The sequence below is a fragment of the Amblyraja radiata genome, chromosome 18, assembly GCF_010909765.2.
Source record: "Amblyraja radiata isolate CabotCenter1 chromosome 18, sAmbRad1.1.pri, whole genome shotgun sequence".
NCBI lineage: Eukaryota > Metazoa > Chordata > Chondrichthyes > Rajiformes > Rajidae > Amblyraja > Amblyraja radiata.
The window spans coordinates 10224240-10246481 of record NC_045973.1 but is presented as its reverse complement, the minus strand read 5'-3'; the positions used below and the strand labels follow the sequence as shown (position 1 = coordinate 10246481).

Here is a 22242-nt window from a genome sequence, read left to right as displayed (position 1 = left end):
TCCTGTCTATGCTTCTGGTGGTTTTATATAGTTTGATCAGGTTTCCCCTCAGCCTCTGATGTTCCAACGAAAACAATCTACACTTGTCCAACTTCTTCGACACGTCAATAGAATCTGGTAAGAGGTGCAGGAATAAAGGCGCTATTTTGGGAATGTAGAATGTGCTGGGCAAGTCTGTACAAGTGGACACTCTCTCCGATAAATAGAAGATTGCATTCCACAAAATGTCCAGCTGGTCTCAGTGGTACCTGTGTCAAACACTTTCACAACCTTATCAACTTCATAAGTTCATAAATGATACTCGTACTAATCAAGAATCTATCTATCTCTGATTTAAAATATCCATTGACTTGGCCTCCACAGCCATCTGCAGCAATGAATTCCACAGATTCACCACACGCTGACTTAAGAAATTCCTCCTCATCTCCTTCCTAAAGATACATCCTTTTATGTTGAGGTTATGGCCTCTGGTCCTAGACTCTCCCACTAGTGGAATCATCCGCTCCACATCCACTCTAGTTTCAGTTCCCGTTTAGTTTATTGTCACGTGTACCGAGGTACAGTGAAAAGCTTTTGTTGCGTGCCACCTAGTCAGTAGAAAGACAATACATGATTACAATAGAGCCATTTACAGTGTATAGATACGTGATGAGGGAATAATGTTTAATGCAAGATTAAGCCAGCAAAGCCCGATCAAGGATAGTCCGAGGGTTACCAATGAGGTCGATAGTAGTTTAGCACTGAACTACCCTACACTCAGTTCAGCATTCTACCCAGGCCTTTCACTAGTCGATAAGTTTCAATGAGGTCCCCCCCCACCTCATCCTTTTAAACTCCAGTGAGTACAGGCCCCGTGCCGTCAAACGCTCATCATATGTTAACCCAAACATTCCTGGGATCATTCTCGTAAACCTCCTCTGGACCCTCTCCAACACCAGCCCTTCCTCAGATATGGGGCTCGAAATTGCTCACAATGTTCCAAATGCGGTCTGAAGTATTGTAAGAATATTTGGGCCCCATATCTGAGGAAGGCTTGTGCTGGAGAGGGGTCCAAAGGAGGTTTACGAGAATGACCTTGTCCGTGTGCATGCTTTATTGGTGCCTACCAAAGTTGTTGAAAAGTGTTGAAAAATGTTTGCAGACAATTTTTGCTGTCGTAGGTTGTCGCCAGGTGTCGTAGGTGAATTCTATTCAAATTAGTTCCTGGCAGTCGCCTAAGTGGGACAGGCTCACAAGGCAGCAACTCTACCGCTGTGCCACCGTGCCACCCACTATTTATTTGCTAATTCACTGAAAGTCAAAGCTTCACATGTTAAATAGGGGGTTGTCGAACGTTCAAAATATTTCCCTTGTGTTTGGTATTGCACTGGCGTTTGCTTCTATCTAGTTTCCTGAGGTAGAAACCAGGAACATTTGTAATAATTGAGCCTGTGTGTTCTTTGCATTTTTTAAATTTATGATTTGATCTAATTACTGCCTCCAGAACAGTTAGGTGTAACATTCACTCAAGCGAGTGTGTTGAAGTTGCTTGTGTTGTGTTCACGTGCGTGGGGAATTACTTACGCAGAGACTAAAGAGAGCAAATAAAACATTTTTCACTACTTTCTCAATGTTTGTGAGCAGGTGATGAAGTATACCTAAGATAGACACAAAATACTGGAGTAACTCAGCGGGACAGGCCACATCTCTGGATAGAAGGAATGGGTAACGTTTCGTGTCAAGACCCTTCTTCAGACTGAGAGTCATGGGAGAGGGAAGCGAGATATGGAAGGGTAAGGTGTGAACATGAGAGATCAAAGGGGACTTAGAATAGATCATTGCCAGCTAGAGGAAGAGGAAAATAAGGCATACAAAGTAAAATTTAATCAGGAGGACTATCAAACTAGTCGGAAAACTAAGATGGGGAGGGGTGGAGAGAGACTAAAAGTAAGGGTTAGTTGAAGTTAGAGAAGTCAATATTCATACCCCTGGGTTGTAAGCAGCCCAATTATACCTGTTTGGTCACCACAATTTTTTAAACCTAATAAAATAGTAGTTGCACATTTTGCACTGGTAGCAACTGATGTGAGTTTAAATGTATTGTTATTTAGTGGAGCATAGAGTGTATTCCTGCTTTCAGCATCCCAATATGAAATCTCATCCATGGGGTGGAGGCTATTGTCATTAAATGCAACATGTCCGTCTTAGTGTGACATTGGGCGGCTTTACAAATTGAATGTTTAGAATTGTGGCCGAACATAAATTTGGGAAGTTTTGAAAGTTAATAGTACTTATTGTCTCACATTCATCAGAGTCCTGTAATTTATTAAGTAAATCAGTTATTTCATGCATTTCCTAATGAGCTATTACAGATGGGCTGTCAGTCTCTGTATAACTAATTCTCCATGCATATGAAATCACACATATAAGTTCAACACACACTTGAGTGAATATGATTGTCATTTTAAAAAATAGGTTTTGGCCTGACCTCGCTGTATTAAAATGAAAATAAGATTGCATAAATGGCATTGAGGTTAAACAACATTATTCTGCTTCATTCAACATGCTTCACACGATCAAGGCGTTAGGCCCATCTTAATTGTTTTTTTTGAGAAATGGCATGATTTTACAAGCATAAACAAATGTAGGCTTGGTTTCAGGATGAAGATTTTGCACAGGGTCTCAACTTCAGTGTTTTTTTGTGTGACTCCCACGCCAGTCCAGTTTGCTTTTTACAGGAAAGAGATTGTGGTTTTTTTTGCTGAAGATAGACACTAAATGCCAGAGTAACTCAGCGGGACAGGCAGCATCTCTGAGTGAAGGAATGGGTGACATTTCATTTCGAGACCCTTCTTCAGACTGACTTTTACTATCTTCTCAGTTAGACTCATATCCCATGCATTTATTATTCAAGACATCTGAAGAAGGGTCTCGACCTGAAACGTCACCCATTCCTTCCCTCCAGAGATACTGCCTGTAGCATTTTGTGTCTATCTTCGGTGTAAACCAACATCTGTAGTTCCTTCCTACACATTGTGTTTTTTACTGCCAGCATTGCATTTTATGGTGCCTGCGAGTGCAGTTCTTCAATCGTGTTCAAGTCTGTGTGTCACTTGAGTGACTTTAAGCGCATTGAAAGAGTTTTTGTTCAGGAGACTGCCAACTGTACGAATCAATGATAATTTGTGGTGGAACTAATCTACAATTGAAATAATAGTTTATTTTTCAAATTCCAGGCTCCTGATGATCACCAGGAGATGAAATTTCCCTTTTGCTTCACACGTGTGGATGATCAGCCGTGATCAGAGTGAATGGCGGTGCTGGCTCGAAGGGCCGAATGGCCTACTCCTGCACTATTTGTCTATTGTCAAAGTTGTTTTCAAGAGAGTGAGAACAGGATTACTAAGGCAGTTTTTATGGTCAGATGTGGATGGATCAGGAACTAAACATCAGAATAGGCAAGAGATCTGAATAAGACAAGATCCTTGCAATCTTCAAATGCCCTGCCATCGGCACCTTAGAGTTGACCATTGACCAGAACTGGGGACAACCACATAAGTACCATGGTATTACATTTGCCTACATCGTATACTCTGAAAGCATTTCTTGATCCTGGAGTCTCTACCACCAAGAATAGCAAGGGGGCAATCAGAACCAAGTAAGGGCAGCACAGTGGCTCAGCGGGCAGAGCTGCTGCCACACAGCACCAGAGACCCATTCGTGAACAAGACCTCGGGTGCTGTCTGTATAAAGGTTGTACATTCTCCCTGTGCTCCGGTTTCTCCACACATATCAAAGACATGTGAGTTGACAGGTTAATTGTCCTCTATAAATTGCCCCTGGTGTGTAGGAAGTGGATGAGAAAGTTAGATAACATAAAACTAATGTGAAATGCGATCGATGGTCAGCGTGGGCTCAGTGGGCGATGTTTCGATGCTGTCACTAAACTAAACTAAACTAAACCAAATCTAACGAAGTGTCTGAAGAAGGGTTTCGGCCCAAAACGTTGCCTATCTCCTTTGCTCCATAGATGCTGCTGCACCTGCTGAGTTTCTCCAGCATTTTTGTGTACCTAACCAAATCATAATTAGACACAAAAAGTTGGAGTAACGCAGCGGGACAGGTAGCATCTCTGGAGAGAAGGAATGGATGACGTTTTGGGTCGATACCTTTCTTCTGACACGAAACGCACTAATTCCTTCTCTCCAGATATGCTGCCTGTCCCGCTGAGTTACTCCAGCTTTTTGTGTCTATCATCAGTTTAAATCAGCATCTGCAGTTCCTTCCTATACAGCCAAATCACAGCTGCATGTCACTCTTAAAGTCACACATCACCCTAACTTGGAAATGTATGGCCAATTCTTCATCATGACAGGTTCTAAATTCTAGGCCTACCTTCACAAAGACATTGTACGAGTCTCAGAGGAACTGCAGCAGCTCAAAAAGACAGAGGTGAACAATATAGACATTATCTGCAGGAATTGACAACCCTGATCCTAATAAATAAACATATTTTTAAAATCTCTATAACCAACAATGGCAGTGTATCTCATATCCTAACCACATGACGTATTTTACAAAAGTGTTTTCCATGGTTCTGTCACGATGGCGGAAGGCGCAGATCGGCTGCTCCCCCGCTGCTTTTCGCCGTCCCCACAGGCTTGCACTCTCGGAAAATCCCACGCATCAACGGCCTGTCGGCCCGCAGACGCATTGAGGGCGTACGCAGCGTCTCGACGGGCGTACGCAGCGTTTCAACGTCGTACGCAGCGTCTTGACGTTGTACACAGCGTCTTGGCGTCGTACACAGCGTCTTGACGCCGTACGCCTAGCGCGTGGCGTTGCGTGATTACGTCAGGCCGCCCCCCCCCCCCTTGCAACCGCGCATTGCGGGAACAGACCCAACGGGTCTGCACTTGGTCTAGTTTTATAATAAATATTTTGCCCATAGTTATAGTTTTCTCTATTACTCTGTCCATACATTTCGTAAAATATTAAATACTTCCATCAAATCCTATTGCAACTCTTCTGTCCAAGACATCTTATTTACTGGAATCATTGCGATAAATCTCTTCCGCATCCTCTTCAAAGCCTTTACATCCTTCGTGAAGAACAGTGACTAAAATGGACACCTTAATGAGAGTCTAAGGAGAGTCACAACCTGACGACATTTACCCTGAAGTTAAACATAAAATGCTGGAGTAACAGTGGGTCAGTTAGCATCTCTGGAGAAAAAGTATAGGTGACGTTTCGGGTCAAGACCCTTCGTCATCTATCCATTTCATCTACAAAGCTCCATCCAAGACCGCAAGATATTGCAGCGAATTGTGGACGCAGCCCAGACCATCACACAAACCAACTTCCCTTCTATTGACTCCATTTATACCTCACACTGTCTTTGTGAGGTATAAATGTCAAGGCCAGCAGCATAATCAATGACGAGTCGCATCCTGACCACCCTCTCTTCTCCCCTCTTCCATCAGGCAAAAGGTATAAACGTGTGAAGCTTCAGATTGAGGGACAGTTTCTTCTCTGCTGTTATCAGGCAACTGAATTATCCTACCACAACCAGAGAGAAGTGCTAAACTACTATCTACCTCTTTGGTGACTCTTTGGACTATCCTTGATTGGAGTTTGTTGGCTTTACCTTGCACTAAAAATTATTCCCTCATCATGTGTCTATACACTGTAACTGGATCGAATGGAATCATGTGTTGTCTTTCTGCTGACTGGTAACATGCAACAAGTGCTTTTTCACTGTACCTCGTTACATGTAACAATGAACTAAACTGAACCTGAGATGTTGCTTGAACTGCTGAGTTCCTCCAGGACTTTGTGAGTTATTTGATCCGTATTGTGTCAGCAGCTTTTTTTTTCCCCCCCCTCTGTTTCATTTCAGGTGAGACGTTCTCTTCACCAGATAGTCAATCGTCGGATGACGGGCGATGTAACGTTATTAGCGGCGGAGGGGCAGAATACAAGAAGGATGGCGCAGAATACAAGAAGGATGCAGCGGTGCGTTCAGTCGGCTCACTCTCACCGTCCAAAAAAGCACCGAGCGATGACTTTTGGATGGGTTCAGCTTCATCGACGTATTCCATGGACAGTAAGAAAAGTAAATTTGGCTTCCAAACGCCAAGTTCACAGAGTCATAACACACATACTGAAGGTAGGCCTGGTGGTGGATGAAATGTTAAAAAAAACACCAGAGTAAACATGGCACACAACTGTATTCAAGTCAAATGGAGAATTTGGCTTTGATATTTCACAGTTCCCTGCTCACATCTGCTTAGCTTGTCCTTCCACCCTGCATGCCTGGGATCTTATTCATTGGCATGAAGGAACATGGCCTTCATGCAGGCCAGAGACCTTGGCCGAGATATGGTCATCACATATCTAGGTTATGGACGAATGCCAGGCCAGGTCAGTGGTCTCTGACCCGATGTAATGGAAAGCCAGAGGGTTGTTGTACCCCCTCAATTAGGATAAAGTCAGTTATTGTCAAATTTAAGCTCCAGTGGCTCTGACTATAATGAGGATTGCCTTAACCTGAAACCAATTCATTTTCTCAAAGTACATCGACAATTGAACAGTACAGCACAGCAATGGGCCCACAATTACTGTGCTGAACATGATGCCAAGGACAATTCTTATCTGCCTGCACAAGATCCACATCCCTCCGTTGAAATCGTGGTTCAAATTCTACCCACTCCGTCCCAAACTGGTAGAATATTGTGGAGGCACAAGGAACTGCAGATGCTTGAATCTTAAGCAAAACACAAAGTGCTGGAGTAACTCAGCGGGTCAGGCAGCATCGGTGCAGGGAATGGATAGGTGACGATTTGGGTCGGGACCATTCTTCAGACTGTCGCCGAGTCTGAAAGAGGATTCTGACCCGAATCATCATAGAAACATAGAAAATAGGTGCAGGAGTAGGCCATTCGGCCCTTCGAGCCTGCACCGCCATTCAATATGATCATGGCTGATCATCCAACTCAGCATCCTGTACCTGCCTTCTCTCCATACCCCCTGATCCCTTTAGCCACAAGGGTCACATCTAACTCCCTCTTAAATATAGCCAATGAACTGGCCTCAACTACCTTCTGTGGCAGGGAGTTCCAGAGATTTACCATTCTCTGTGTGAAAAATGTTTTTCTCATCTCGGTCCTAAAGGATTTCCCCTTTATCCTTAAACTGTGACCCCTTGTCCTGGACTTCCCCAACATCGGGAACAATCTTCCTGCATCTAGCCTGTCCAACCCCTTATCGGTACATTCCCTCCACAGATGCTGACTGATTCATTGAGTTACCCCAGCACTTTGCACTTTGGCCGACTATAGCAGTTCCCAGTGGAAAATCCAAAGTATAGAGACTTTTAACATGGCTTACTGATTGATTCATTTTGCGCTGCTTAGCATTGCTACCTGAATTGCTTCTGTCACATGTCCCAATGCACTTCCCAGCTGTCTTTAATGTTTCCATCCTTTCTATTTCACAACAGCTAACTGTGCCTTTATCATCTCATCTTTCTCATCAGATGAATGCGCCTCTCTCATCCTGACCTGTCTGTTTTGCCGGTTTTACGATTTTCTGCTCATGCTACCTCACACATGCGCACATCTCTGGACCCGGACATGTTGCTACGACTGCCACAAATATAGCACTGACGTGAACAACGGCACCTGTGATTGTAACTGCAAGTGTGACTTTGACTGTGGTCTGTTTGACGCCTGTCAGGAAACCAGTGAGTGCTTGGAACTGGCTTTAGAAATTTCTGAAGTTTGTTATCGTTGAACGTTCTCATGGACATGAAATCACTGTCTGGATACCTAGTTGCACACTCCCCTTCTCTCTCTCTCCTAGAGCAAGTGCTACTTGCAACAACGAGGTCACCGTTGCAAGTATAAACACTGAATACAAGCAATTTTTTCTGAAAATATCTAAAATAAACCTGTGTTCCAGCTTTACTTAGTGTTCTAAATTGTCTGTATATATCATATAATAACGCTGTAATGCCAGATCACTTTATTTTCTCTGTCCTCATCCCTTGGTATGGTTAAGAAAACCACTGTGGTGAATGACTGTTGGGGTGGCTAATGTCGTGAAACTCTGTTCCAGTGTTAATCCATCTCCAATATCACCTCATGTGGATTGAGTATGATGATTGAGTATCATCAGCTACTGTAGACTAGGGAAGACACTGGGTGCTACAGTCTGCCGTCAGAAGAAGGGTCTCGACCCGAAACGCCGCCTATTCCTTTTCTCCAACGATGCACCCTGACCCGCTGAGTTACTCCAACATTTTGACGTCTATCTTCGGTGCAAACCAGCATCTGCAGTTCCTCCCCGCACACATAGTCTACACTGTACGGACTGTAAAAGCACGAAGGAAAGTTGTGAAAATTGAGTCAATTGTTCTGAATGTTGTGGTCTTTGCTTTCTTTAATAACCACGAGGGGATAAATCTTTGGCTCCCAACCTTGGCTACAAATTTTTAAGTATTTAACAGCATGTTTACAGAAAATGAGACCACCGATAATGAAGTGGGACCACAAATGGAATGCGTTCAAAATGGTTTGTGTGTAAATTTGTTGGCGTCCTTCATGTGGTGACTCTTGTATACCTTGGGTATGCCAAAGAAAGAATATTACTGTGACTTGTCCCACGTGACAATAAAGTACCATTCATTCATTCATTCATTTATACTGTATGCCTTGATATCGTATGGATAATTTCTGGTTAGGATATTTCAGATACTTAAGAAGTTAAAGGAAAGTTATTGATAGTTGAGCACTGAATTTCAAAACAGATTTTTTTTTAATATACTGCACTTAAAATTACACAAGGGAATATTTGAGAATTTAGATGTCATTTCATATTAATGTGGCACAAGACATGTAGAGTTTTCAACGGTAAAACTGATGAATAATCATACTTCTCTGACATGTTGATGCAAGTATTCAAGATCTTTGCAAGGAGTTTGGCTGTGTTATCTTATGCATCTTTTTCTTTTATCATCAACTGTATAAATAAAGATATAGATACTATTGAACATTATCACGCATTTGATGTCTGATTTGCTCTATGGGGCCTGCTATAATACTTGGTATTAGTTTAGTTTAATTTAGAGTAACATTGCGGAAACAGGCTCTTCGACCCACCGAGTCCAGGCCGACCAGCGACCCGCACACACCAACACTATCCTACACATATTAGGGACAATTTGCCTCATGTGTTTCTCCAACCTTTCTTTAACTGCATCTCTCCTCTTGGTTTCAAACATGTCCCTTAACAGGATTCCAAAAAAGTTAATTTGCAAGTCGAATCGGTAGTAAGGAAGGCAAACCCAATGCTAGCATTTATTTCAACAGGGCTTGTATACAAAAACAGGGATGTAATGCTGAGGCTCTATAAGGCGCTGGTCAGGCCACATTTGGAATATTGTGAGCAATTCTGGGCACCATATCTGAGGAAGGATGTGCTGGCTTTGGAGAGGGTCCATAGGCGGTTTACAAGAATGATCCTGGGAATGAGTGGGTTGACATATCATGAGCATTTGACGGCCCTGGGCCTCTACTCGCTGGAGTCAAGTCAAGTCAAGTCAAGAGAGTTTATTGTCATGTGTCCCAGATAGGACAATGAAATGCTTGCTTGCTGCAGCACAACAGAGTATTGTAAGCATAAATACAGAACAGTTCAGTGTGTCTATATAGCATAGACCATATATATGCACACATAAATGAACAGATGAAGTGCAATAGGCTGTTATAGTTCAGAGTTTGGTTGATGGTGAGTTTAATAGCCTGATGGCTGTGGGGAAGTAGCTGTTCCTGAACCTGGATGTACCAGATTTCAGACTCAGAGGGGGGACCTCAAGGAAACTTATTGAATAGTGAAAGGCTTGGATAGAATGGATGTGGAGAGGATGTTTCCACTAGCAGGAGAGTCTGGGACTCTCGTCTAGGTCATAGCCTCAGAATTACAGGACATTCCTTTAGGAAGGAGATGAGGAGGAATTTCTTTAGTCAGAGGGTGGTGAACCTGTGGAAATCTTTGCCACAGAAGGCTGTGGAGGCCATGAGTGGATATTTTTAAGGCAGAGATAGATAGATTAGTACGGGTGTCAGGGGTTATGGGGAGAAGGCAGGAGAATGGGGTGAAGAGGGAGAGATAAGATCAGCCATAATTGAATGGCAGAGTAGACGATGGGCCGAATGGTTTAATTCTGCTCCTATCACATGACATTATGAGAGTAAGTTTGACTTTCTTACTAGTAATCTATTTGGAAATGCTGCCTGACCCACCGAGTTCCTCCAGCACTTTGTGCATCTGCAGTTCCTTGTTTCTACACCCTGTAAATTGTCTTGTTGATTATACTAATTGATCTTCGTGAATTGGAATTGATTAGCTTAGAAAACTGAAGCTTGAATGGTGACAGGTGGATGCTTTAGTTTGCAGAAACCCTTCAAAATACTTACAGACTAAATTGCTCACATTTACAGTAGTTTAGTTTAGACTAGAGATACAGCGCGAAAACAGGCCCTTCGGCCCACCGAGTCAACTCCGACCAGCGATCCCCGCACATTAACACTATCCTACACACACAGGACAAGTTACAATTTTACAAAGCTGATTAACATACAAACCTGTACGCCTCTGGAGTTTGGGAGGAAACCGAGGATCTCAGAGAAAACCCACGCATGTCACGGGTAGAGCATATAAACTCCGTACAGACAGCACCAGTGGTCAGGATCGAACCTACGATTCTGGGGTTGTAAGGCAGCCACTCTACCGCTGCACGACCGTGCCACCCGTGTATCAAGATCATAAGCTCATAAGCTGTCTGTACGGAGTACGGCCATTCGGCCCATCAAGTCTACTCCGCCATTCAAACACAGCTGATCTTTCTCTTCCTCTCAACCTGCCATTCTCCCTTCCCCACTAACCCTTGACACCCGTCCCGATCAAGAATCTGACAATCTCCACCATAAAATATCCATTGATTTGGCCTCCACAGCCGCCTGCGGCAATGAATTCCACAGATTCACCACCCTCTGACTAAAGAAATTCCCCCTCATCTCCTTGCTAAAGATTCAAAGTCAAGTTCAAACCCAATCCACTCCAATCTTCAGCTTGTATCAGATGCTTTGAAGAATCAGTTGAAGACAGAATTGGGTAGATTAAAACGCATAGTGGTCTCAATGAAGACCAACCAGAGTGATTTGTAGGGTCAAAAATGGATAAGGCTGCTTAACAATGTGGTGGTCTAAGCAGTTCAGGTAGTATGCCCAGTTTAGAACGGCACGGTGACACAGCGGTAGAGAACCGGGTTCGATCCCGACTACGAGTGCTGCGGGGTGATCGCTGGTCGGCGCGGACTCGGTGGGCCGAAGGGTCTATTTCCGCACTGTATCTCTAAACTAAACTAAACTCGGGATGTTGTCTAACCTACGGAACCTTTTTCTTCTTTTTAAATAATGGAAAGGTGGAAACAATGTTGAAGGGTTGGCAACATGAAACTACACAGGGCAGGGTTCCTCTCGAGGCATGGCACAGCACTGTGCTAAATTTTTGCCAGGTCTGACAACAATAATGAGAACTGCACAGCAGGTTATTGACAAAAGGTGCAAGGTGGAATTGAGGGAAAGAGCCATAATCAATACTGTAAGAAGTATCTGGGGATTAATCGCTTGTCACTACGGTACAACACCTATATTGAAACCTGTATGTGCTGTTTCGAAGTATGATTGAGACTGTAATCAATCACGTGCAGTAAGTAATGTTAAGAAAATCTATTGTGTTTGCATCATCTACTTTGAGAATACCTCAGAGAAATCTTGCTCAAATTGAAAAAGAAGTGTAAATGTTAACAGTTTCTTCCCAATTGTTATCAGGCAACTGAATCATCCTACCACAACTAGAGAGCAGACCTGAACTACTATCTACCTCAATGGTGACCCGTGGACTATCTTTGATCGGACTTTATTGACGTTACATTACACTAAACGTTATTCCCTTATCATGTATCTATACACTGTCAATGGCTTGATTGTAATCATGTATCATCTTTCCGCTGACTGGTTAGCACGCAACAAAAGCTTTTCACTGTACCTCAGAACACATGGGAATAAACTAAACTGAACTGAAGGGATTGCCTTTGGTGTGAAAGTTTCACTGATTTCTGTTGGGCACATCTTTGGACTTGATAAGTTCAAGGAGCAGAATTAGGCCGTACGGCCCATAAACTCTACTACGCCATTCAATCATGGCGGATCTATCTTTCCTTCTCAACCCCGTTCTCCTGCCTTATCCCCATAACCCCAGGTCCCGCACCGACCAGCGATCACCCCTACACTAACAGTATCGTAACCCCTGGCACCCTTACTAATCAAGAATCTGTCCATCTCTGCCTTAAATAATATCCTTTGATTGTCCCACTCAGCCATCTGTAGCAACGAATCCCACGGATTTAACACCCTCTGACTAGATTTGGGTCCAGTAATTCCAAAGGAATTGAATTATGGAAGTGAACAAGTCCCAAATGCTCCATATTTAATATCGGCAATCTTTCTACCACAGAGATATTTTTTAACGTGGTAATTTCTGCAAATGTAGGAAGATCACACTATTTTCCACCAATTGCAACTATGGTGACTCATGCAGTCACGAGGACACTACCCCTCGATTTTGAACACTATGTTGCCGTTTCTGTTACCCTGGATTAAAATCAGTCCCTCTGTCTGCAGTTCTAGGGACAACTTCCTATCCGATGGTGCCAGACAAAATCAATGTTTCAACTTATTGGAAAAGTTTTGCTTTGTTTTAATGGATCTTTTGCAGAGAAAATGAAGCGGCGTTCACGAAGTGGTTCAGCTGATACCAAACCGACTGGTTTTGTAAATTGACCATTATTAACATTAAAGCCAGCCAGGTTGTCTCCAGAAGCAGAAACGTTGGCCCAACACGCGTGTAACTTGAGTGTTGACTTATTTCTTGAAGTAAACTGGATATTAACCTTGTAAAACTGCTGAAACACAAGAAAAATACGCCAAGGACAATACCCTGAGAGACTGATTTTTCTCTGCTTTGTGCCTTGGGTAGGCATTTTCCCCGAATGTGTAAACAGGTGGAGGTTCAATCTGAGAAAAAATGGTCTTTGGGCCACTGGTCTTGCAAGGAAAATAACAGGGCAGCATGGTGGCACAGCGGTAGAGTTGCTGCCTTACAGCGCCAGAGATCCGGGTTCGATACTGACTACGGGTGCTTGCCTGAATGGAGTTTGTACGTTCTCCCCGTGACCTACGTGGGTTTTCTCCGAGATCTCTGGTTTCCTTCCATACTCCAAAGACGCACAGGTTTGTAGGCTAATTGGCTTATAAGTATTGTAAATTGTCCCTGGTGTGTTTAGGATAGTGTTATGCCCCTGTCCCACTTAGGAAACCTGAACGGAAACCTCTGGAGACTTTGCGCCCCCACCCAAGGTTTCCGTGCGGTTCCCGGAGGTTGCAAGTGGTTGCCGGAGGTTGCAGGTTGTTGCCGGAGGTTGCAGGCAGTGGAAGCAGGTAGGGAGACTGACGGGAACCTCCGGGAACCGCACGGAAACCTTGGATGGGGCGCAAAGCCTCCAAAGGTTTCCGTTCAGGTTTCCTATGTGGGACAGGGGCATTAGATCGGGGATCACTGGACTCGGTGGGCCAAAGGGCTGTTTCCGTGCTGTATCTCTAAACTAAACTAAATTAAACAATCCTGTCAATAGTCAGTCCTATGCCAGAGAATGTCCATTGATGGTTTGTACCCAAAGTTATACATGGGCTTAGTTCCAATAAGATCAGAAGCTTCAAAACAATTAGCTCTGGAATATTTGTTGTTCTGTTTCATGTTTTGTGTCTTCACTGCAAAGAGTCCTAATGATTAAGAAATGTGTTGTAGAAAATGTTCTTGCATATTTCAGGCAATTGGAAGGGTGACTTTTAATCTGTTATTAAACGATTATGATCTTTCCACCTCAAACAAAATGACATTATTTGGTAACAATCCTAATTGAGTAGCCATCAGATAACTATTTTATTTTGTTTCAGCAGCAGTATATTTCCCCAAAGAGACAAAATTAAATTCTACGTCCACACAATATGTATTAAATTAAGGCAATCCAATGGTTATTTTTAAATGTACAGGTATCATAGAAACATAGAAACATAGAAAATAGGTGCAGGAGTAGGCCATTCGGCCCTTCGAGCCTGCACCGCCATTCAATATGATCATGGCTGATCATCCAACTCAGTATCCTGTGCCTGCCTTCTCTCCATACCCCCTGATCCCTTTAGCCACAAGGGCCACATCTAACTCCCTCTTAAATATAGCCAATGAACTGGCCTCAACTACCTTCTGTGGCAGAGAATTCCAGAGATTCACCACTCTCTGTGTGAAAAATGTTTTTCTCATCTCGGTCCTAAAAGATTTCCCCCTTATCCTTAAACAGTGACCCCTTGTTCTGGACTTCCCCAACATCGGAAACAATCTTCCTGCATCTAGCCTGTCCAACCCCTTCAGAATTTTGTACGTTTCTATAAGATCCCTCCTCAATCTTCTAAATTCTAGCGAGTACAAGCCAAGTCTATCCAGTCTTTCTACATATGAAAGTCCTGACATCCCAGGAATCAGTCTGGTGAACCTTCTCTGTACTCCCTCTATGGCAAGAATATCTTTCCTCAGATTAGGAGACCAAAACTGTACGCAATACTCCAGGTGTGGGCTCACCAAAACCCTGTACAACTGCAGTAGAACCTCCCTGCTCCTATACTCAAATCCATTTGCTATGAATGCTAACATACCATTCGCTTTCTTCACTGCCTGCTGCACCTGCATGCCTACTTTCAATGACTGGTGTGCCATGACACCCAGGACTCGTTGCATCTCCCCTTTTCCTAATCGGCCACCATTCAGGTACTAGTCTACTTTCCTGTTTTTGCCACCAAAGTGGATAACCTCACATTTATCCACATTATACTGCATCTGCCATGCATTTGCCCACTCACCCAGCCTATCCAAGTCACCTTGCAGCCTCCTAGCATCCTCCTCACCGCTAACACTGCCCCCCAGCTTTGTGTCATCCGCAAACTGTGATGTAGCAGCTCTACCAGCCGTGCCACTGAGCTGCCCTTTTTCTTCAAACACCGTGGGTTCTGCTACTTAATAAATCACACATATTCGCCATGTTTAGCAGGTAGAGATGCCACATCCAGTGGCGGACTGGCTAGGGTGTCAGCTTGCCCGATGGCAAGTGGGCCCCTGATGAAGTGGGCCCCCTTTGTCTCCTGGCAACCAATATTTTTAGACCCAGTCTGCCACTGGCCACATCTGTCATGTTGAGGCAGAGCTGGCATCCGCAGTTGCTTCCTACACATTTCATCTGCTCCACTGCAAGATCTCCTCAATGTATTCCTACTTTGAGGAATTTCTCCTGCTCTCTCCAACGAGAGTGCTGCAACATCCTCTCTCACTGTTCCCCCTCTGTGATTCCTCCGGCTCTCCCACCACGTTTCAACCTGGACTATCATCGTTGCATTTTAGCATATCTTTCACTCATTTGTTGTATTTACCTTCCATATCTCTCGTTTTCCTTTCATAAGATCATTAGAGATAGGAGTAGAATTAAGCCATTCGGCCCATCAAGTCTGCTCCGCCATTCAATCATGGCAGATCTATCTCTCCCTCCTAACCCCATTCCCCTGCCTTCTCCCCATTATCCCTGACACCCATACTAATCCAAGTACCCCAGACTCTCAGTCTAAAGAAGTGTCTCGACCCGAAACGTCACCTATTTCTTTTCTCCAGAGATGCTGCCTGACCCGCTGAGTTACTCCAGCTTTTCTTGTCTATCTTCAGTGTAAACCAACATCTGCAGTTCCTTCCTACACATCAGGAGGCTATCTTATCAACTTGGATTATATAATGATCGTTTACAAACCAAACTACCTTAATTTTCCGAAGGTAAATATCTACCAATTACAAAAACTTGATTCATACATTCTTCACACACGGGTTCTGGTATCAATTTGTATGAATGTTTTCAGAAGGAAAATCGCGGCTGAGCCCTTAATTATTCGACATTTATTCCACTGGCAAGCCAAATACTGTACCTATTAAATCTGAAGTAAAATATTTTGAACGACAAAGTTCCCTGTCCCACAAAAAAGAACCACAAATAATTTATTTCGCAACGTGTGACATCATTCCCCAGTCCATTGATATTTTGGGAGCAGGAAATCAACCTTCACATCAGAAATGTTGTAGAAATCAATAAGAATATAAACAGGGCACTTACTCCCTAGAGCTTCAATGCCATGCAGTTGGATTATGGCTGACTCCATTCACCTGCTTTGGCTCCATGTCCTTGAATATCCTCACCTAAAACATGCTGTTGGTGATGGTAGAGAAAAATGATGGAAAAACTCAGCGGGTGGGGCAGCATCTATGGAGCGAAGGAAATAGGCGACGTTTCAGGTCAAGACCCTTCTTCAGTGATGTGAGGGGGAGGGGGGGGAGGGGCGGGAAGAAGAAAGGAAGAGGCGGAGACAGTGGGCTGAGGGAGAGCTGGGAAGGGGAGGAGAAAGCAGGGACTACCTGAAATTGGAGAAGTCAATGTTCATACCGCTGGGGTGTAAACTGCCCAAGCGAAATATGAGGTGCTGCTCCTCCAATTTACAGTGGGCCTCACTCTGTAATATCTTCTTCTTTCCCACAATGTGTGTTGGCATTTTATGCGACTGGTATAAAAGGTGATTTCATCCAGTGCTTCTTAAAGTATTTCAGCGACTTTCACCCTTGAGTTTTTTCCACAAAATTTCATTCACCCACGACTAAATTTTCTTCTGTTTTTTTTGGTGATTTTCATCTTATTCTCCCTTGTGTATAATTTTATATATAATTTATTTGTCACTTGAGCAAAAAACACAAATTAACTCATTTCTTAAGTGTTTGTTTTATTCAATTTTGTGAACATCCTAAAAAATATGTGAATAAAACTAGGAGTGAAAAAAAAAGTTTAATTACCACTGGATTTGGAAAATCATTCTGTTAGAATGATTAAAAAACATTCCAACGTCTAAACACCGGGCTTCAGCCCCATCCTACCCTTTTGGGCTTTATTATACTAGTGTAAATTTGGGAAATATCCTGCTACTTCGAAATTAGAAAACCATAGGTAGAGAGAAAAAAACATATTAAATTTCCAGCTCCACTGCCATTAAAACCAATAAGAGCTTACTAACCACTTTAATGGCAATGCCTTTTTTAAGTATAGAAAAAAATATGTAAATATCTGAATAAATTAAGTCATTCACCCTTCATTCACCCCTCTGGTTTCATTCACCCCAAAATAATTTAATTCGCCCTTGGGTGAACCATTCACCCGTTTAAGAAGAACTGATTTAATCCACCCCTTGGTAAGCAAGTTGCAGTGATTAACTGAGAGATACAGCATGGAAACAGGCCCTTCTGCCCGCCGTGTCCATGCCAACCATCGATCACACATTCCAACTGGTTTATTCCCTACACACTAGGGGCAATGTACAAGGTCAATTAACCCACAAACCCACATGTCTGTGGGATGTGGGAGGAAATCGGAGCACCCGGAGGAAACTCATGCTGTCACAGGGAGAACGTGCAAACTCCACAAAGAGAGCACCCAAGGTCAGGATCAATCCTGGTGCTGTGAGGCAGCATGTCTACCAGCTGAGCCACTGTGCCGTTCCTGCTGCTCATTTGATTCATACGCCTCATATTGAATTCAGTGTACATCTCCAACACTGCCAGGACTTCAAACATAATGCTGAAATAATGTTCTGAATAATGAATGCCAGGATGATATACCAGAACATTTATGGTAAAGCAGTTTCAACCAAGAAGGAGCCAGCAGTTTGATAAGAGAAGATGGGGAGATGATTGGCAAGATAATGCCATGTTTTTTTGTTTTTTTTTGCAGATGCATTTTAAAATGCAATCTGTATCCCTGTTGGTTTATGCTGCAATACTGCTGCCTGTCTTTCACCAGCTACACATCTCTCATCAATTTCATTAATCTAGGATGATGTCTGCCCTCCAAAGTGATTTGCGAAGGAGAAATAAATCCTGCCAGCCCGCTTTACCCTTGAAAACCAAATTTGTAGATGTTTTGTAACATTTTATTTTCTTCCAGGGACACGGCCAGGCATTATTTCCAAGGCTGCTCTGTTCTGGGCCCTCAAGTCAGAGCGCAAACCTAGCTGCACTTCTCAAGCGAAGCAAGCTTTAACACCCACTTACACAGAACTAAACCAAACTGTAATAACAAGCAGAGAGACAGCTTCCTTGGGAAAGTGATGTATTCTCAAATTTAATTAACTTTTCCCCCGAGATGGAAAAACAAAACTCTCCTTGATGTTCTCCTCTACTTGGATATTACAAGATATCATTTCATGATTGATTAGGGAATTCTCAACTTGTTTACTGTACCCCTCGACAGCCAGCAGCTTTTTATAAGAGCCGGTGATTTTCTTCCATCCAGAATAGAACACACTGCACACGGGACTTTAGTTTAGCTTAGAGATACAGCACTATTCAAGTGTGTAGCCGCATGCAGCCAGTTATGAAGACTTGGGTAGTTGCCACTGAAGAAAAGTTTAGTTTAGTTTTCCTTAGTGCTACAGTACGGAAACAGGTCCTTCGGCCCATCGAGTCCATGCCGACCAGCGATTTCCCGTACACTTGTATCTTGCACAATAGGGACAATTTACAGAAACCAATTCACCTGCAAACGTGTACATCTTTGAGGAGTGGGAGGAAACTGGAGCACCTGGAGAAAACCCACACTGTCACAGGGAGGACGTGGCATTGAAGCTCTTGGGAGTAAGTGCCCTATTTATATTCTTATTGGTTTCTACAACATTTCTGATGTCAAGGTTGAAACTCCGTACAGACAGCACCCATGGTCAGGATCGAACCTGGGTCTCCGGTGCTATAAGGCAAGAACTCTACCACTGCGCCACCGTGCCGCATGTGACTACACATAATTACAATCTAGCCGTCCACAGTGCACAGGCACAGGATAAAGGGAATAACGTTTAGTGCAAGATAAATGTCCAGTAAAGTCCAATTAAAGATAGATTGAAGGTCTTCAACGAGGTAGATGAGAGGTCAGGCCCACTCTCTAGATTGAAGGTAGACACAAAATGCTGGAGTAACTCAGCGAGATAGGCAGCATCTCTGGAGAGAAGGAATGGATGACGTTTCGGGTCGAGACCCTTCTTCAGACTGATGCAGGGGGAATGGGCGGGACATAGATAGAATATAGTCGGAGACAGTAAGACTGGTGGGAGAACTGGGAAGGGGGAGGGGATGGAGAGAGAGGGAAAGTAAGGGCTATTTTAAGTTAGAGAAGTCAATGTTAATACCGCTGGGGTGTAAGCTACCCAAGCAAAATATGAAGTGCTGGGCCTCAGTCTGACAACGGAGGTGGCCCAGGACAGAGAGGTCAGATTGTGAATGGGAGTGGGAGTTAAAGTGCTGAGCAACCGGGAGATCAGATAGGTTAAGGCGGACTGAACGGAGGTGCTCAGCGAAACAGTCGCCGAGCCTGGGCTTGGTCTCGCCAATATACAGGAGTTGACACCTGGAAGAGCGGATATAGTAGATGAGGCTGGAGGAGGTGCAAGTGAACCTCTGCCTCACCTGGAAAGATGGTCCGGGTCCTTGGATGGTCGAGGGGGGAGGTAAAGGGACAGGTCTTGCACCTCCTGCGGTTGCAGGGGAAGGTACCTGGGGAGAGGGTGGTTTGGGTGGGAAGGGATGAGTTGACCAGGGGAGTTGTAATGGGAACGGTCTCGGTGGAAAGCAGAAAGGGGTGAAGATGGGAAGATGTGGCCAGTAGTGGGATCCCGTTGGATGTGGCCAGTAGTGGGAGGATTATATGCTGTATGCGACGGCTGATTGGGGTGGAAGGTGAGGACGAGGGGGACTCTGTCCTTGTTACGAATGGAGGGGAGGGGGAGCAAGAGCAGAGCTGCGGGATATCGAGGACATAGATAGCACTCTTTAGATTGCTCTACCTCACTCCTGCCCCTCTGTGATTTCTTCTGTTTGGTTCTGAAGGAACGTCGCGACCCAAAACGTCACCTATCCATGTTCTCCAGAGATGCTGCCTGAACTGCCGAGATCCTCCAACACTTTGTGTCCTTTTGTCTGTAAAACTAACAAATGCAATGTGTTGCTTCTCCCACTAAAATATACCGTTTAATTATGTGACGGGGAGATGTAGGGGTACTATAAGGAAAAATACATGGACTAATTAAAATGCTGGAAGCTAGTGATGTATTTCAAGATGCAGGTATTATTAATTTCATTATCAAGTCAATTGTAATTTATTAATGGAATCAGAATCAGAATCTTGCACCAAATGTTATTCACGATATTCCGTTTATCATGTATCTGCACACTGTACACTAACACTGAAATCATGTATAGTCTTTCCGCTGACTGGTTAGCACGCAACAAAACCTTTTCACTGTACCTCAGTACACGTGACAATAAACTAATGATGATGAAATGCTAGGTAGACACAAAATGCTGAAGTAACTCAGCAGGACAGGCAGCATCTCTGGAGAACATGGATACCCATGACGAAACATCGCCCATTCCTTCTCTCCAGAGATGCTCCCTGTCCCGCTGAGTTACTCCAGCATTTTGTGTCGACCTTCGATTTAAACCAGCATCTGCAGTTCCTTCCTGCACAAGATGAAATACTATTTGCCTTGTTAATTTTGGATGGAGCAATTGAAAGCATTAGGGACAGCCGTGGTGAATCTGAATGACTTCGTCCAGAGTAACGTTCACGTTCACTAGTTATAGGAGTAGAATTAGGCCATTCGGCCCCTCGAATCCTATCCGCGATTCAACCATGGCTGATCTCTGCCCCCTAATCCCATTTTTCTGCCTTCTCCCCATAACCCTTGACACTCGTTCTAATCAAGAATTTGTCGATCTCTGCCTTACAAATATCCACTGACCTGACCTCCACAGCCCTCTGTGGCAATGAGTTCCACAGATTAACTACCCTCTGACAAAATAAATCCCTCCTCGCCTCCTTTCTGAAAGAGCGCCCATTTAATGCTGAGGCTGTGCCATCCGTTCCTAGACTCTCCCACCAGTGGAAACATCCTTTTCTCATCCACTCTATGCCTCTCATTATCCTGTAAGTTTCGATGAGGTCCCCCCTCAACCTTCTAAACTCCAGCGAATAGAGTGCTGTCAAACGCTCATCATATGTTAACCCACTCATTCCTGGAATCATTATTGTAAACCTCCTCTAGACCCTCTCCAGAGCCAACACATCCTTCCTCAGATATGAGGCCCAAATTTGCTCACAGTGTGGCCTGACCAGCACCTTATAGAGCCTGAGCATTACATCTCTGTTTATCAATTCCAGTCCTCTTGATATAAATGCTAGAATTGAATTTGTCTTCCTTACTACTGATTCGACTTGCAAATTAGCTTTTTGGTAGTCCTGCACCAGCACTCTCAAGTCCCTTTGCACCTCTGATTTCTAGATTCTCTCTCCAGTTAGAAAATAATCTATGCCTTTATTCTTATTAACAAAATGCATGACTCCGCACTTTGCTAGACTGAATTTAATCTGCCACTTCTCTGCCCACTCTCCTAACCTGTCCAAGTCCTCCGGCAGAGTCCTTGCTTCCTCTCCATTGCCTGACCCTCCACCTAACAAAGGACATGACACTCTGACTGATCGAATGGGCAGCCAGCTGGACAACATGACGCCTGGTTCCTTTATGAGAATTTGTCTGGAGAACTATTCCAGCTGTGCACATGGCCAGATCTCCTCACCCAGAGCGTAGCCTCCAGAAAAGACATGTCGACAAGCTTGTGGTCTTCCGATACGAAGACGAGGACTTTGGACATTTCTCCAGGAGATGAAGTCATTTGCCTTCCTTGCTCCAACAGCCCCAATATCTTGTGTAGAAAGGAACTGCAGTTGCTGGTTTATATCGAAGATAATCACAAAGTTGTTGGAGGTACAGCACAGAGACAGGCCCTTCCACACCGACCAGCGATCACCCCATGCACTAGCACTATCCTACACACTAGGCACAATTTGCTTTTTTTTAAACTGAAGCCAATTAACCTACAAACCTGTATGTCTTTGGAGTGTGGGATGAAACCGGAGCACCCGTGGAAAAACCACGTGGTCACAGGAAGAACGTACAAACTCCG

General features: G+C 43.9%; 1 protein-coding gene across 3 annotated transcripts in view; it reads left to right on the top strand.

The window, feature by feature from the left end:
- Positions 1–9036, top strand: part of mdfic2 (MyoD family inhibitor domain containing 2) — a 51179-nt gene extending 42143 nt beyond the window's left edge. Inside the window, exons 3-4 of one of the 3 annotated variants that reach the window (XM_033036697.1) lie at positions 5879–6148; positions 7517–9036. In XM_033036697.1, the coding sequence (XP_032892588.1) occupies positions 5879–6148; positions 7517–7773 (527 nt within the window). In that variant the 3' untranslated portion in view covers positions 7774–9036. The remainder of the gene's footprint in view (positions 1–5878; positions 6149–7516) is intronic. The other 2 variants (XM_033036698.1, XM_033036699.1) reach the window with 2 other exon arrangements.
- Positions 9037–22242: the final 13206 nt, after the last annotated feature.